We start from the raw sequence: 17872 nt of genomic DNA on the forward strand, positions 1-17872 counted from the left end.
TTAGCATAATGCTCTCCAGTTCCATCCATGCTGTCACAAAGGGTATAAAAACAGGCACACAGACCAAAGGAACAGAACAGAGAGCCCAGAAATAAACCGAAGTCTCTACGTTCAATTAACATTTGACAAAGAGGGAAGAAGCATAAAATGGAGTAAAAATAGCCTGTTCAACAAATGGTGTTGGGAGATCTGGACAGCTACATGCAAAAAAATGAAACTTGATCACCAATTTACACGTACACAAAAGTAAATTCACGGTAGATAAAAGACTTAAATATAAGTTGTAACACCAGAAAAATCCTGAGCTAATCATTTTAGATGTATCATTCACTGAAGCCTCACAAAAACCTGCAGATTCGGATGTTGTTATCCGTGCTTCACAAGTAAAGAAAGCGCGATTCACAATTGATCCAAAGCCACCCAGCTTAACTGTGAGCTGGAAATTGAACCTACGATTGTCCAACTCTCTTCTGCTCACCAGTCTGGTCATCTCTAGCCACCCTCTCTCCTTATCTCTTTTTCTTTTTTTCTCCTTATTTCTTATTGTTTCTTCTATGATCTCTCTCCGGCCTAAGGCTCCCAGTTCGCCCCTTCAACAGGCCCCGCCCCCTCAGATTGAATGCCTGCCTATTGGGCAGTGTCATTTCCCAGAACCTGTGGAAAAGACCCGGGAGCACAACAGGCCCCACCCTCACATTTATAACCTGTTCTGATTTGCTCTGCTGCCGGGACGGGAGAAAGTGACACATCTATTGGCTGACGACCTCTTAAGGCTGTAAACGGGGTTCACGCGGTTCCTTCTGGGAGTTGTAGTCTAAGATGGTCCATTCCGGGGAGGTGTCGTTTGGACTCCGCGTCCCAGCATTCCCTGCGCGAGCTTTGGAGCACTTCCGCCCCGTTGTGAAGTGGGTGGCTCGGTTGGTGAGTCCCGGTGGCGAGGCGGGGGCAGTTGAGGCTCAGGCACTGGGCTGGAGACTTAGGAGGTGGTGGTGTTACAGGGGACTGGGGAAGGTGAGAGGGGAGAAAGAAGCTTTTGTGGGTGGGTGGGTGGATGGGGGGAGTGTGAGAAGCGGTGAGAGGATGAAGCGTCCGGAGATGGGAAGGGTCAGAGAGGGGGTTGGGGATGAGGAGGGAGATAGAGCCCCCTTGGGAGTGAGGACCGCCTTAGATCTGTAGGTGAGGACACCGAGAGAGGTTCTAGAGGTGGGAGCGTCGTGGAAGGGCCAGAAGACCACAGAGGGAAGGAGAGAGAGTTCTGGGGCCCTGGCAAGAAGTGAAAATAAGAGGGCCTGAGCTTGGAGCCCAACCCTCAAAATATCATTCTAGTCTCCACCTGCCCACCTAGAACAGACATCTCAGTTGATACCCCCTTACACGTTCTGTAGTGGTTGTGGCTCCTGGAACCCAGTGGGTGGGACTGCCTATTGTGCAAACCTGCACCTCTTTTCTTGTGGCTGATGGAGGTGAAGGGCACCATTGTCTGCCTTACCCAGGGGCCTTCTGATTTCTCTTGTATTCTTCCACATCCAGGGATCTTCAGATCTTTCAGTTTCCTTAATGTGCCTTGAATCTGCTCTTTCCTTGTTGGGTTTTTGCTGAAGCCTCCATCTTTTCACCTCCCAGCTTGGACAAACACATTGTAGCTAGTGTGATCTGTTTAATCCACAAGTCTGATTATGCTTTTGGCTTTAAAACCTTCTTGGCGCCCACTCATCACTGATAGAACTAAGTCCAAACACCTCAGTTTGATATTCCAGATCCTCCATAAACTACTTTGCTGCCTGATCTTCGTGGACCCCACACTCCAGGGCTCCCAAGGTTTTCCTCATTTCTTGGGGAGGCTGTTTGGTTTCCCACCATTATATATGCTGTTGTCTCTGTTTAGAATACACACCCTCCCCTCCCCATTCTCTGCCAAGGGAGCTATTCTTTCTTCAAGAACCAACTCAAATGTTACTTTGTTCAGTTGCCTTAAGCAGATAAAGTTTCCCCTCACCCCGAGCTCCCACAGAACTCTCACTGCATTTTCCACATTTTGATCATCATTATCTGTGCCCCACCCCCCCTTTTTTTTTTCTCTTTTCGACTAGACTGTCAGCATCATCTCTGGTACAGGGACAGTTTCTGAGTCACCTCTGTTTCCTCATTGCCTAGTAAATGATGAATGTGTGACTAAAGACAATCCAGGGTGAGCTTTGCTATGCGAGGTTTGAAAGGTGCTACTTCCGGTGGGTTTCTAGCGGCATGAGTCTCAGTCTTCTGCCTATTAAGGCTGTTTTTGCTGGAAGCTGATTCAGTGCCTGTGGGAGTTTAAGCCATGGGTGGCAAATACACGGAATGTGTGCAGCCACTTCCGTTTCCTGTGCCTGGCAGACAGAGCTAATTGGTCACAACACATTCATGTGGGATTTAGAGTCCTCAGCACAGTTGAATGTAGTTAGTGCTTTAAATGGAACCTATTTGCTTTCCCTGGTTTATGTCCTTAAGTGTGAGGTCAGGCTGCTTAAGCAATAGCTTGGACCATCATCCAGTTGAGCTTGAAAGCCTTTGGGAATTCCCAGTTTTTTTCTCTTTGAAGGTCACAGACCAGTCTTGGTCTTTCCCATGAGACTGGGGCAGATCTCCACCCCACGCCCCCCGCCCCCCCCCCCCCCCACACACACACACTGTTTACTGTGTGGGTTCTTCTTGTCCACATCCATACTCACGCATACTCACGACCCTAGGAGCCAGGATGCCTCTGAGCTTCCCTGTGTTTGTAAAGCGGTGCTGATTTTGACAGCATCCAACACCAATCTTCATCATTTAGGAGAATCTGCACCCTTTCTAGGGCTTCCTGGAGATTGGAAGAGACCTTTTAGATCACTCAGCTGAAAGGTGGCAAAGCGACAGCCCGTGCCGAAAGAAGCCTTCCATCCTGCTTGTTTAATCCCCAGGGTGTTTGAAGCAAGTTCGAGTAGGTTGCCAACATTTAAAAACCTAGAGTTCTGACTTAGAAAAATTCGAAGGCCTGTGGACACCGAGCCAGCGGTCCCTCTGGCGCTCTGTAGGAGCACAGTCCCTACTCTGCACATTTACTCAGTTACGTTGTCTGGCTTCTAGCCATTGAAATGTGTAGCCACTGATTTTAGTCTCCCTGTCCCTTTGCTCCACTCCCTTCGTACTAGTTGGGGAGCCTGGGCAACTGTGAGTAGGGTCGGGCCGTCTGCTGCAGTCCAGGGAGGCTGAGAAGCCACAAGACCTGCCCAAAGCCACACAGCTGATAAATGGCGGGAATGGAGCTAGAGCCCTGATTTGCTCACTCCTGCCGTAATGCCCTTCCCACTCTCCATGCCATCTTCTCGGGACTTTGAGTGGGAGACGTAGAAGAGGCTGTGTGGTGTGGATAAACAAAAATGGCTGGAGAAGACAAATCTGGACTTATATTCCAACCCTTCCACCTGATGGTTGTATAACCTTAAGTGAATTTTTTCCATAGAAGCTCAGTTCCGTATGTGTAAATTAAAGACATAGTAGGGTCATACACGCCTCCTGGGATAATGGTATTCTAAAGGCAGCATGGAAGGTGATGATCACATTTAGCCAAAAATCACAGCTTGAAAAACCTTGGGCAAGGAGCCATGTAGAGACCAACATGCTGTCTTTGGATAAGCTAACCAGAACAGCTGGGTTTTCCTGGTTGAACACTAGATGAAAGAGTCGGCTGTGTATACAGACTGCTGTAGAAGGACGCTGCTCACAGTCAGGGGGAGGGATGCTCGAGGGGACTCGGACCAGCCCGGGGACCAGCAGAGTCATGGGCGTCATCACGTCACCGCTCGCTCACTCTGGAAGAGGCGCAGAGTGAATGGGACTGGTGCGCTGTTTAAATCCTGGCCTTTCTTCCTCCTGGTGTTTGTGTGCAGTTAATATGGGTGAGTTACACGTCAGTGTCATCCCAGCACTAGTGATGCTTCGCTGGCTTGGCTGGGGGATTCGGTGAGATGATGGCTGGGAGCACTTAGCTCTGGCCCTGGCACCGTGGGCGATCAGTAAATAGGGTCTCTTGGAGGTTGCTGCTTCTAGTGACAACCCAGAGATTTCTGGTAGTGTCAGCACTGAGGAATGCCCTTGTCCTTTTTCTCCCTGTGTGAAGCCACCCTGTTGTTGGCTGACTGCATTGACCACTCCCTGTGGATAAGCTGCTGTTCATATGTAAGAGAGTAGCGGAATAATCCTCAGGTTTGTGTTGGAAAATAACCTTTGGGACTTTCAAGTCATCCCAGAAGAAAATACCTGTTATCTGAGACCCTGGGCTTCTGGCCTGGTGGGACTACCCGTGTTGCTGTAGTGTTCTTTCCGTGCCGGGTACCGGTTTTGCTTTCAATTGCCTCTTACTAGACTATAACTTTTGTGAAGGCAGAGACTGTTTGTCCTGGTTACCGCTGGCTCTCCAGCTCTCAGTACCATGCAGGGGACATAGGGGGCGCTGCAGGTGGCTGGCAAATCAGTCCTTGTGTGAGAGGGTTGTGACCCAAGTGTGTTTAGGATAGTGTATGAGGAAGGCTGTGGTTAAAAAAGAGATTTCACGGAAGGTCAATTTTTTTAGTGTGATGTAAATTATGGCTTTTCCTTAGCCCGTTAGGTTTTTAATGTACCAGCTTTACTGTTTTAATAAAAGGCAACTAAACTTCCAAGGGCCCTGCTATTTATCGGACATTGGGACGGGCACCGTGGACACAAATGAGTAGGATTTAGCGCTGACCCTGGTAACGCAACCTAACGGGGAGGGGTGGGGCTGTCAGGTGTAAGAACGTGAACTGCGATAGTGTAGGAAACACGTGTGTTCGAGGTGTGTGCCCTTTGCTTAGGGAGCGCAGGGCTGGGGAGGCGATTGTGGGAGAGCAGGCAGGGGGCAGGGCATGGTAAGAGCAGGTCAAGGAAGTCTTAACAGGTGAGGTGATGTTGAGCTGAGAGCTGAAGGACAAGTAGGAAGTTGCCAGGGGGTTGTGAGTTGTGTCCCTAAGTATGTGGAGGTCTTTAGGACGAGCCTTTGCTTTTCATCGTCCTTGCCTTGTTTCTGGACAGTCCAGTCCTGTGGCCTAAAACCAAACACCCCCTCCCTCCACTCTCAGCTCAGCTGTGTCGTCCCACATGGGAGCCGCTGAGAGCCTCCTCTGGGCAGGCATGGTATGTGTTGTCTCGATTCGTTGGGAGTGACACGGAGCTCGTTTTCCCAGCTAGCCGAGCGAGCGTGAGTGTTGCGGAGTCTTCGCTGTGTGGAGGCGGCAGCCCTGGACGTTTGCTCTGCACGCGTTTCCTGAGAGCCTCCTGCATCCAGTGTGCACTGCGCTGCTGTGGCTGTGGGGGCGGGCAGGTGTCAACACGAGAGGTCAGCCGTGGCCCTAGCTCTCAGCGAGGCTGTAATCTCTCTGGGGACACACACATGTACACACACATGTACACACATCCCTGTGATACAGTCTGGCAAGTGGCCAGTGTCACAGGGAAGGAAATAAATAGGAGAAAAGGATTCCTTCTGGCATGAGGAAGGTCATTCTTTTCCTTTCATCTAGTTTGCCTAGGAAGGCATCATTATAATCCTTGCTCCGTGACAGATGGCTGTCAGTAGTTGAGTTGCTGTCCCTGAGTGCTTCCTGCGTGTGTGGAGCACTGGGCCAGGCCCCGCAGGGAGCCTGTGATCTGGCGGGTAGGCGCTTGTCAAGTATGATCTGGGTGACGGCACAGAAAACGCAAGGTGGCATGGGAGCTTGAGGCTGAGGACCGGATCTTAGGAAAGTACAATTTAAGCTGAGACCGAGCCAGGTGGAGAAAGGGAAGAGACCGCTCCCAAAGGAAACCCCTGTGTGTGGCAGGGCTCAGAGGGCAGCACGGTGCAGGAGCTGCAAGCTGTGCAGCTGAAACACTGTGGCCGGCGGGAGCACGGTGAAGAAATGAGGTTTGGGCAAGGTTCATCCTTGATCCCGAGGGAAATGGGAGGCCACTGAAGGGTGCTTAGCAGGAAGTGACACGGTCAGGTTTTGGTCTAGTCTGGTTGTTGGGCACAGAAGGGGCCAGGGGTTCTTTGGTGAGGGGAGTGGAGGCAGGGGCAAGAGATAAGGTGCTGATCGAGTGACGAGTGCGGTGAGTCCCTGGACCGAGGGGATGGCACTGGGGATGTAAGTGGTTAGAAGGCCAGGTGGACATGTTTGGTGGTGAGCGGGATGAGGAGGGTCTTGGAGAACGATGACGGCCAGGTTTCTGGCCTGGCTGAGCTGACGGAAGGGGTGCCTGTGTTGGATGGACAGCTCCAGGAAAGGGACAGGCTTGCAAGAGAAAACGATGCATCCAGTTTTTGACCCGATGAGTTCGAAGTGCCTAAGAGACAGTCAAGTGGAAGTGTCTTGTAGGTGGTTAGGTTTGGGTGTCTGGGGGTCTGGAGCTAGGTCCTGGTCGCAGTTTTGAGGAGTCACAGAGGTGGTGAAAACTGCCAGGCAAGTAGGATGACCAAGGGGGAGTACGGAGTGAGCAAGGGACTTTGCAAGGAGAGCACCCTCAGAGGAAGACTAAGGCCTCACGGCCCAGGGAGAAAGGCCTTCTGGAGGGGTGGCGTTTGGATCCCAGCTGGAGGGCGGGGGCAGACTTGGGACATGTGGAGAGGGGGGAAGGCTTCGCTGGGACTGGATCATGGAGGCCTGATGCCAGGCGAAGGCGTTGAGCGTGCCCCAGAGGACCTAACGCTGTGCTGGCTCTGGTGTTGGTGCCAGACTGTGGCCTAACTGCTTGCTTGTGGAAAAGGGCATCCCTTAGCTCTACCTGCCCCCCCAATTCAGTGGCAGTGGTGAGTGTGGGGGAAGCGAGGGAGGTGAGGCTCCTGGGTCCTCCTGCCCACTGTCTTCTGTCCTTCTGCATTCAGAGCCTTGGAAAGCATTTCCTCTCCCAGGAGCCTCCTGAAGGACACACCGTAGATGCAGGAAGACGGCGGGTGAGGACAGCCCAGCTGAAGTGAGGAGTCCTGGACAGAGCATGGCTGTAGCGCTGGAATCCCAGGCCCAGGTCTCTCCCCCACCAGAGCTGGAAGAACTCCTGATTGTGAAATTGGAGGAGGACGCGTGGAGATCAGAATCCAGACCTCAGGCGAAGGACCGTGACCCTGTCCCTGGCCCTGAGGCCTCCCGGCAGCGCTTCAGGCAGTTCCAGTACAGGGATGCATCTGGACCCCATGAGGCCTTCAGCCAGCTCTGGGCACTCTGTTGTCGCTGGCTGCGGCCGGAGATCCGTCTCAAAGAGCAGATCCTGGAGCTGCTGGTGCTGGAGCAGTTCCTGACTATCTTACCCAGGGAGGCCCAGGCCTGGGTGCAGGCGCGCCACCCGGAGAGCGGCGAGGAGGCGGTGGCCCTGGTGGAGGATTGGCACCGAGAGGCCCGGGCTGCAGGACAGCGGGTGAGGCAAACAGTCTGTTCTCCAGAAGTGGGCCAGGCACGGCAGCGGGGCTGTGACAAGGTTAATAATTGCCAAAATAATAATTGTTATCGAACAACTGACATTTATTGAGCGTGACTATGTACCAGACAGACATTGTTCTGAGAGCTTTCTGTGTATTAACTCACTCAGTCCTGTCCACACAGTTTCATGAGACAGGTGCTGTTGTCCTGGCTTTCCCAGTGAGGAGCAGAACTAAGTGTGGGAGGACGCACCCTGTTTTCGTGTGCCCCGCAGCTGCTTGCCGCATGTGGCAGTGAGGAGACAGATGGAAGTCTTAGGGCTTCAGGGATGGAAGCAGAAGCACGTGAGACCCAGAGATGAGAGCTGACTTAGATCCAGGTCTTTACGATTCTGCATCTGTGAGATGAGGGGGTTGGGCTAGACCCCAAATTCTCAAATTATACCCATGTGAGCTGGAGACTGAAAAAAAAATAAGGTGATGAAACCTACTCTGTAATGTATTTTTTCCTGTGACTTCCGTTTTTTAACTTTCCCATTTGCTCCTGAGTGCTCACCAGTGTCAAAACAAATGGATGAGTAGCTCGTTCCCCCAACCCCAGCTGTAGTTGAGGATCTTACACTGCAAGGTTCGTAACTCACACGGCCTCCTTCATTATCAACAAACCTCCCCCACAGGGGTGGTGCATCTGTGACAGTCGACAGGCCTGCAGTGTATGTAGTTGCTACCTTTTGTGTAAAAACGGGGAAGAAGTAGGAGTATACATTATACAGTTGCGTGTATGTGAAGAATCTCTGAAAGGGTGCAGGTAAAGAGTGCTCACCTGTGGGGAGGAATGGGGGCAGAGGTGGGGCTGGGCTGTTTTCACTGAATATACCTTTATGTATATTTTCTGTTTCTGAGCCATGTGAGTGTTGAAAATACCTATTGAAGACATTAAAATACATTTTTTAATTTTTAGATTTTATTTATTATTTTTAGAGAGAGGAGAAGAGTGAGAGAAAGAGAGGGAGAGAAACATCAGTGTGTGAGACAGACATTGAACGGTTGTCTCTTGTGTGCCCCTCCCACTGGGGACCTGGCCCACAATCCAGACATGTGTCCTGACTGGGAACCGAACCAGCGACCTTTTGCCTCGCAGGCCAGCACTCAATCCACTGAGCCACACCAGCCAGGGCTGTAACACATTTTTAAAATGGAGTGTGTCTGTAAGGCACTTGAATGGAGTGTGTCTGTAAGGCTGTAAGTGAAATGGTTATGTTTGGGGGATTTAGGGTCAGGGAATAACATCCGGGCTTCTACCTCTGAATTTGCAACCAAGTGAGAGAGGGAAGAAATTAATTTTACAATTGATAATGCTGAATTGGGTCATGTCACCTCCTAACTGATTATTCCCTTTTGTTTTATATATGTTCTCTATGTCTCTGAGTACTTTTTTTGTCTGAACTTCCACTTTGAAATTGAAATTCGGTTTTCCTTTGGAGTTCAAGTCCCTGGTCTTTGTTGATCCTTCCGTTTTAAGAGAGACGTGCCTTTCTGAAAATTCTCTTTCATTTTAAAATTCCATCTGTAATTCTTTGTCCCTCCTTTTTTCTTATATTTAGTTTTGAATTTTCTTTGCCTTCAGCAGGAATACTTAGAGTAAGTACATTTAGAGTTATAGTTGTATCTGTTTTTATGCATTTCTTTGCTTTTTAAAGCATACCTGGTAATTTTTTATCTTTTTTTTTGGCAACTTAAACATTAAACAGCCTGTTTTGGATGCTTAGAGATTATCTTTAATGTTGTAAAAATTTTACTTAACTCATCTGTTTATGACACAGAAATGTCTTGAGCAGTATGGCCTCATTGAGACACTGGGGTAGCCAGCCCCGCTGTGCTGCGGGATAATAGGCGTTTGGCAGTGTGAATGCTGGTCTGTTACTGAGGTCGGTCTGATGGCTTTGTTGTCAGACATTGAGCCGTCTTTGGGTCTTAAAAAAAGAGCCTTTTGACCTCTGGGTCATAGTTGTGCTCCAAAGAACATTTCCTACCCTGCGGAAAGGGGTCTTAACTGACGATGGGGAATTTCGACTGTCTGTGTGTAGGAACTGAAGTTGTGTGGAGAAGAGACCCGGTCCTGGAAGGCAGTGCGGGAACCGCAGGGCTTTCGGCCACATTCAGTGGGTCGCTGGCCCGAGAGACGGACCCAGAGGCAGTGGGAGAGGAGTCCGTGCCCTGGCCGTCCCAAGCATCCAGACACCAGGATGGTGCCCCCGGCCTTGAAAGAGAGTGGTGAGTACCAAAAATCAGGGAACGTCAAGGAAGAGGGGTGCGAAGGAAGGGTACGTGGGGAGGAGGGATGTACCGAGTTCAAGGCAAGGGATAGAGTAGTGTCTCCTGGACACACTGAGAAGCGAGGCGCGTCAGCGTTGTTAAAGGACATGAAGCTCCCAGTGACGTCAGCTCGCCCCTTTGTGCTGAGTCGTGCAGCAGGTCCACGCTGGCACTGGGGCGAGGCGGTGCTCTGGGAGCTGGGGCTGACGCCTCGCACCTGGCACATCACTAGAGGCAGCTTAGGCGCTGGATTCTCTCGCAGGGAGGGAAAAGGGGAGGTTTGCCCCGGCTGAGGGGTAACCTCGGTTGGATGCCAGCAGGGCTTTTGGCAAGCTGGACTGGGGGTGGTTCTCTGGCTACCAGAGCTTGGGTTTCAGAGACGTGTCCTTCTCCTCAGCTGTCCTCGCTCCCCGAGGCCCTACTCTCCCAAAGATGGGGAGCGCTGGAGATTGGGAGGTGGCAGCTGAGTCCCAGGTAAGCTGCTCTCTGTGTTCCTTTTCCTGCCGTTACTTCTCCTGTGCCTCTGCCCCTTCGCTGTGGTCCTTCTCTATGGCCTCCCCTCAGCAAAAGGGCACAGGGTGTCAGCCTCTGCCCCTCGCCCCCATCCACTGGGCCTCTCCTTGGTCATGCTGCACCTTACGATGCTGGACTCACGCACAGTGCCTCTGTATTCCCATTACCTTTCTTGGGGCCCGGTGGGGTTCCTGGGCTGTGACATTTGAGGCCCTTCTTTTGTGCATCTCACAGGAAGCCCTGGGCCCTGGCAAACATGCTGAGAAGGAGTTTCACAAGGACCCCCCAAGAGACAGCTGTGGGAATGGCGTGTCCCTGGGTAAGGAATAGTGACCGCTGAAGAAGATGCTGGGTTTCCGGTGCACTCAGTTCCCGAGGAGCGTTTATCACTCCCTTAAGATTCATGCCTCTGTGAATCTATGGAACTTCAGGCACAGGGAGAGGACAAGGTTTCTGTAGCCAGCGCTGTGGGGGTGGGGGGACGTGTGGGGATTGCAGCCGGCCCGACGGAGGTGGGCGGGCTGGCCCCCTGAGCCTGCCCTCCCAGGGCTCGCTGGCCCCCTGAGCCTGCCCTCCCAGGGCTCGCTCCCTGCGTTTCCTCAGCACCTCTGCCAGGGCGCAGGGCTGGGCGCTGCCTGCCGTCTCAGAAGTCCAGGCCACTCAGCATCGAGCAGGATCCGTCTCTCGGGGCACACTAGTGAGCTACGCCCAGGGGACTGATGTGCTAAACCACAGTGAGAAACGCCCATCACAGGGCTCGACACACTTGAGGCCCACGTGACCTGCACAGACGCCTCTCCTGCGGACACCGCTGCACAGGAAGCTGAGTAGTGATGCTCCGCTTCCCGTGGGAGCTTGGGAGTCAGACACTGGGTGGGATAAAGTAGGAGACAGAGACAGGTCTCACTCACCTGGGTCAGTGAGGTAAGACACTAGAAGATTGCTGGCCACTCGCTTGGCAGTGTGAATCCCCCTTTATATGTGGTATCTGGTGAAAATCGAGTTCAAAGGGACGAACTTTGCAAAATGCTGAACTAGAGAGTCTTTAGGCCTCTTTGAGCTCTAAGCTCTTTTTCTAGTGTTCTTCAAATATTTATGTAATTAAAGACTTCCTATTTTGTTAGGGTTGGGCGCTGTTGGGACAGCAGTCCTTTAAATGTTAGCGAACTGTTGTAAAAAACGAGAAAATTTACTTCCTCTCATTACTGGAAGTGCAGAGGAGGGCATGCTCCAACCGCAGTGCAGATGGGCTCAGCAGCAGCGCGGTTCTTCCTTTCTCTCTGCCGTCCTTTGGCTCAGCTTTACATTAAAGCCATTGTATGTCAGAGTCGAGAGACAGATGCATGCCAATGGCAATTGAGGCCACAAGTTTCCCAGTAAGAGAGGATGCACACCACACACCTACATACAGAGAGGGGGAGGCCTTTCCTCCAGCCACTGCATTCATTCTGATTGGGCCAGTTTAAGTCACGTGCCCATTTGTGGGCCAACCGCAGTGACTTCCTTCTTGTACGATGTGCTTCCCAACAGCCAAACAGCAAATGAACTGAGCAAACAGGCGGGTGAGCGTTTCCGGTGAAGGGCTCCTGTTGCCCTTCTCTAACCCTCCGCACGTTTGATGGGATGAGCGTGGGAGTTTCCCATCAGCCTCTCACAGGGACACAGGTTTCAGGGACATTTTGGACAAGCACTGTGCTCAATGAATCATTTCTTTTTATATAGGAGTTCTAGTTTCAAAACCAAATGTCATCTCACAGCCAGAGCAAGGACCAGAATTTTGGGGCCCGAGTCTTAAAACTCCTGGAAAAAGGAGCACTGGGAATTGCGGCCTGGACAGTGAGCAGATGAAAGCAGCTCCAGCATTGGCCTGGAGGGACGCGAAGGCCTGGGAGGAGCAGTGCCAGTGGGACGTGGAAGACACTAAGGTGTCTGGCGTGCACTGGGGCTATGAGGAGACCAAGACTTTCCTGGCAATTCTGAGTGAGTCCCCTTTCTCTGAAAAGCTCCGGACTTGTCACCAGAACCGCCAGGTGTACCGGGCCATCGCAGAGCGGCTGAGGGCACGGGGCTTCCTGCGGACACTGGAGCAGTGTCGCTACAGGGTCAAAAACCTCCTGCGGAATTACCGGAAGGCCAAGAGCAGCCACCCACCGGGGACCTGCCCCTTCTACGAGGAGCTAGAGGCCCTGGTGAGGGCGCGGACGGCCATCAGAGCCGCGGACGGCCCGGGCGAGGCTGCGGCCCTCCCCAGGCTGGGGGACAGTGACGCAGAGATGGAGGAGCCAGAGGAAGGGGGCTGGGAGCCAGAGGAGACGGCAGAGGACTGTGACGGTGATGACCTGGCCATCGACGAGTCCGTCCAGGAGCCCAGGGTTCCAGGGGGTCCAGCTCTGTTCCAGAGTCGCATTGGTAAGAACACAGGCATTTAATCGGGTCCAGGTTCCAGCCCTCCTGCTAGCCAGGCCTCTGCTCTCTGAGTTCAGGGCACAGAAGTCTGGGCTGATGCCACTGGAGTAAGGTGCTGAGTTCCTTCAGTCACCCTCAGACGTCTGCGCTATTCTGTGACCAGCTCTCAACTTTCTTAGCTATAGAAACAGCCTTTTATAAAATCCTACGGACCTTAAAGACCAAGGGAACCTCAGTGTTTCCCAAAGTGCATGTGAGGATGATCGTAGGTGTTGCACAAGGAAACCTTTAATTTTAATGTGTATGAGCACGTCAACTGTGATTTCACAGGTCGTCAACTTAGGGAAAGAAACCACTGAGTGAAATACTCGCTGGAGCAGAAATCAGGGCAGCGTGTAGCTGAGTGACTGGTGTGTGGGAGACACCCGAGTCACTGTCAGGGCGGGAGCACTGCGGCCTGAGAGACGGAGCGTCTCAGCTCCAGGTCCGAGGGAGGCCGGGGCCATTAGGGTTAGAGCCCGGGCTCCGGCCTCCCCTCTGCGGTTCCCCATCCACCTGCTGCCTCCCCGGCTGCGTCACGCGCCCGCAGAGGAGCTGAGCACAGGCCGCTTTCTTTCTCTCCTTCCACGGAGGAGGAAAGTGTGTCCTCAGTTGGACTCTTAATGTGATTATTTGAACTTACTTCATGTCTTTAGGGATTCTCAGTTTCCATTTTTGTTACAAGGCAAGTTTAGGAACATAAGTTCAGGACGTGTATTGAATGGATAGAGAGAGTCTCTTGTATCCCAGTTGCAGGCTTTTCCCCGAACCAGTCAGCTGGAGCCAGGGGGGTGTGGTCACCTGGTATAACGTGGACACGTAAGTCCTCCCCTTTAGCCAGGACTCATAGAATTCCTTCGAAGGAGTGGGGCTGGGGGAGCTCTGGCGTAGCCCTGAGAGGCCAGGGTAGGGTCTTTGTTGGTGCCCCAGGTATGTGAACAATTTCTGAGGTGCCCCTGTTCTAGGCATTTAACAGGCAGGTGACCCCGATCCTTGATGACCTAGGCAAGTCTCTTTAAGTCTCACAACTCTGGACTTCACTCCTGACAGCAGGTGTGCACTGGGGCTACGAGGAGACCAAGGCCTTCCTGACCATCCTCAGTGAGTCCCCATTTCCCGAAAAGCTTCGCACCTGTCACCAGAACAGCCAGGTGTACCGGGCCATCGCAGAGCGGCTGTGTGCACAGGGCTTCCTGCGGACACTGGAGCAGTGTCGCTACAGGTTCAAAAACCTCCTTCGCAGCTACCGCAAAGCCAAGAGCAGCCACCCACCGGGGACCTGCCCCTTCTATGAGGAGCTGGACTCACTGGTGAGGGCTCGGACTGCGGTCAGAGCCGTGGGAACCATCAGGGAGGCGGCGGGTCTCCCTGCGTCCGGGCGGAGCAGTACAGAGGCTGATGACCCGGAGGCCTGGGGTGAGGTGGCAGGTGAAGATGCCGGCAGACCCCCAACCCCGTGTCCTGGAACCCCAGACACTGGTAAGCATGGAGTGGTGGCACGTCCACAGACTCCACAAGCATACCGACAGGGAGGGAGCCAGGCTCCTTATCTCGTCTCTGGACTAAACCAGAAAGGAATTGGACAGGAAAAGTATTTATACTTTGCTCTGACTATGTCGTCTGGCTCGGTGTAATCCCTAAATGGTACAAGCAGTCAGATCTGGGCTCTTTTGGGATTCATTTGTGCAGTTACAGAGTTTATTCCGTCTCACGTGCCAGAGGACGTACTGACTGTGCCAGGCGGAGGAGGTGTTCAGTGTCACACAGCGGGATGAGGGCGCTGCCCAGGGAGCCCGGCTGGTGGTGCTGGTGGGGTCCTCAGGCCCTGGACTCTGTTCTCAGCTTTGTGGGTCAAAAATGCATGTGTGCCCCAAAACCTGATCGATTTCCTGTTAGCCACATTTGTACAATGTGTCATATAAAACATAAAGTGCAAATTCATGTTAGCCAAATTCATAAGGCACAAGATACAGATACATAAATAGACACTAACTAATGAATGAGAAAACTGCATTTCTGTTCATTCTTTCAGGTTTTGAGATGAGGCATGAGGATGACGACCAGGGTTCAGAGCAGGACATTTTCGAGGATTTGCCTGGTGCATTACCAACACGAGCTGCGGAGGCTGCCCGCCACCCTCGCCGTTTGGGGGAGGACGGTGAGCATGAAGACGAAGGGGAAGAGCAGTCAGGAACTCGACCGCAGGGGCAGTGGGAGGAATGTTCCTCTGAGGAGGACTCAGAAAGGCTCATTGACCACCAAGGGCTGTACCTCGCAGAGAAACCCCACCAGCGTGACCCACGCGTGAGGAGCTTCAGTCAGCCCTCTCCCTTCATCACCCACCGGCGGACACACACAGGTGAGAAGCCCTGCCGGTGCCTCCAGTGCGAGGAGAGCTTCAGTGACCCCTCTGACCCCCACACCCGCCAGAGAATTCACCCTGGAGAGCAGCCCTGCAGATGCTCCGAATGTGGGAAGGGCTTCAGGGACCACGCCAGTCTTGCGGCTCACCAGCCAGTCCATGCAGGGGTAAGGCCCTGTGCGTGCAGGGAATGCTGGAAAGGCCCCAGCCAGAGTGCAGACCTTCTGAAACACCAGAGAGCCCGTGTGGGAGGAAACCCTCTCTGCCGTAGTGAGCCTGGCGAAAACTCTGGCCAAAGCAAGTCCTTTGGTGCTCACTGGAGGAACCTGGCAGAGGAGACAGCTCCGGAACAACCTCCAGGTGCCAAGAAGAACTTGAACTCTCCTGGGCTGCACAGCACCAACTCAGGGGAGAAACTTTATCAGTGTTCTGAATGTGGAAGAACCTTCTCCAAGAGCTCTGCCCTCATCAGTCACCAAAGAATCCACACGGGAGAGAAACCATACGAATGTGCGGAGTGTGGGAAAAGCTTCAGCAAGAGCTCCACACTGGCCAACCACCAGCGGACCCACACCGGGGAGAAGCCGTACGAGTGCGCGGACTGCGGGAAGTGCTTCAGTGAGCGCTCCAAGCTCATCACGCACCGGCGAGTGCACACGGGGGAGAAGCCCTACGAGTGCCTCGAGTGTGGGAAGTTCTTTCGTGACCGTTCTAATCTCATTACTCACCAGAGGATTCACACGGGCGAGAAGCCTTACAGGTGCAGAGAGTGTGGGAAGTGCTTCAACCAGAGCTCCAGTCTCATCATTCACCAGAGAATCCACACCGGGGAGAAACCCTACAAGTGCCTGGAGTGCGGCAAAGACTTCAACAACAGCTCCCACTTCAGTGCCCACCGGAGAACCCATGCAGGAGGGAAGGCGTCGTAGGGGACAGCGTCCCCTGAGACAAAAGAGATGAATGTGTATTTGAGTCTCCCCAGATTATGAGATGTATGGTAGAAGGAAACATGCCCAATTCCTAAGCTGTGTGTATACCCAGGGAAGTTATCTTGATATAATCCAGGTAATTTGGAAGCGAATTACAAATGCTAAGGATCCAGACTTGAAGGCACTTTTCTTAAGTGTAATTTGTTCTCCTGTAAAAAATTTACACTCAGTCCTCAGGCCGTCCTCACACTTGCTGCTGTGTAAGGGCTTTATCCGCGTTTGAGCCAAGCGGATCACGGAGGGGTCACAGGCAGTCAGTGGTGCTGAGCGGTGACTCCAAACCTCCTTGTGCCTTCGCCCCGCCCACACGCACGCGCATCCAATCAGCACATGCGGCCCACAGCACGTTCCGCCTGGCGGTGTTTGGTGGGGCGTGTCCTCCGAGGAGAAGGGGACTCCAGTGAGAGGGGCAGGACGGGGAACTGGCGTTAAGTTAGTCCTTACAGAAACAGCCTTCCTCACCCGTGCTCACTCTTCCCTGTCTGTGTCTCTGTCTCCTGGCCCTTTCCCTCTTGGCACGGCGGAAGCTTTGTTTCTGACTGCCAGGCTGGACAGAGGCGGGAGGGAGGTGGGGGCAGTGGGTACCGCCCTTCCCAGGCCTACCCCATGCTTTTGAGATGCTGGCCGGTAGGGCCAGCCTGCCACCCGGACAGGCGGAACCTGAAAGGTGCACTCACATGGGATGGTTTTCTGCTTCACAGCATTTTGGCCTCTGGGGTTTCTCCTTAGGAGGGTTTAGATATGTGGACCAAGGACTTTGGTTTCCACTGGATTTTAAAGGAAAGTCCCTCTCCTGACATCCATGTGCCTGTGACACCAGTGTGCCATTCATGCCCTGGTTACCTCATGGACTTGGGAAGGACCCATCAGACAGTGGGTGTGATGGAACCTGGACGAGGGGACTTTGAGGGTTCCTCTCGGTTCCCATGAGAGGAAGTCATGGGAGAGATTTGCTCTCCCGTTCTGTGGAGACCACCCCTCTACCCCATCCTCAGCTTCCCGGGAACCGGGTATCCTGGGATCACGGTCCATCAGCTGCTTCCTGGCCTACCTTTCTCAGCTCACGTTGTCGCTGAGGGCAGGGGTCGTGGGTGAGCCTGGGATTGGAACCAGCAGATGTCAGAAGCTGCAGTAACAGCGCCAAAGGGGGAACCAGCCGCGTGGGCTAAAAGGAAGGTCCCGAAGGAGGGGGTGGGCGTTCCAGGGAAAGCACAGTGGTGTGAAATGCCATAGATTCAAGGTGATGAGAGTGGGAACGGGAGTTCTTAGCACCACTGCGGTGTAGATGGGAGGAGGGGAAGTGGAGGGGGTGCTGGGTCAGGGTCCCAGAGGACTTCATGTTGGAGCCGAGCTCGGACACCAGGCTGAGGGCGATGTGGTCAGCGTGACGTCAGAACCTGCCAGCTGAAGGGGGCTGGGGTGTGCTGCAGTCAGGACGCTCTATGGGGACGGCAGTGCGGTATTCCAGCTTTGGGGGGGGGGGTCTGAACCAGGGAGGGGCTGGGTTTGAGAGGGGATAGGTTCCAGCGGTTCCCAAGGCAGAGCCGGCAGCAAAGGGACGCTAGAAGGCCTTGGGGACAGCGTCGAGCATGACATTCAGAGTTGGGAATATGACATTCAGAGGGGAGAGAGATGGGGCAGGAGATGGTAAGTCCGGTTTGTGACACTTTGTACTGGGGGGCCCAGGGGACATCCGTGCAGTCGGCCTTTGTTTACCTGGGCCCGAAGCCGGGGGGAGGGTAGGGGCTACCTGGTGTGTGTGGAGTCAGACTCGTGACAAAGGGGGTGTGCGCAGTCACAGAAATGGGGCCAGGGGGCTGGGAC

The 17872-nt window shown here is 53.3% G+C and overlaps 1 protein-coding gene across 4 annotated transcripts; it reads left to right on the forward strand.

Annotated features, from left to right (window-relative positions):
• Positions 1–883: 883 nt before the first annotated feature.
• Positions 884–16155, forward strand: ZSCAN20 (zinc finger and SCAN domain containing 20). Of its 4 annotated transcripts, none has more exons than XM_045860060.1 (8): positions 884–921; positions 6896–7482; positions 9511–9697; positions 10137–10213; positions 10487–10571; positions 11975–12661; positions 13748–14176; positions 14730–16155. In XM_045860060.1, the coding sequence occupies exons 2-8, from the start codon at positions 7006–7008 to the stop codon at positions 15986–15988; spliced, it is 3201 nt and encodes a 1066-aa protein (XP_045716016.1). In that variant the 5' UTR covers positions 884–921; positions 6896–7005; the 3' UTR covers positions 15989–16155. The 4 variants fall into 4 exon arrangements, with proteins under 4 accessions (XP_045716016.1, XP_045716018.1, XP_045716019.1 ...); XM_045860062.1 differs by having other exon boundaries at positions 13751–14176; XM_045860063.1 differs by having other exon boundaries at positions 6896–7422.
• The last annotated feature ends 1717 nt before the right edge of the window (positions 16156–17872 follow it).

This window comes from Phyllostomus hastatus, unplaced genomic scaffold, assembly GCF_019186645.2.
Source record: "Phyllostomus hastatus isolate PE091 unplaced genomic scaffold, TTU_PhHast_1.1 phas_scaffold_182, whole genome shotgun sequence".
NCBI lineage: Eukaryota > Metazoa > Chordata > Mammalia > Chiroptera > Phyllostomidae > Phyllostomus > Phyllostomus hastatus.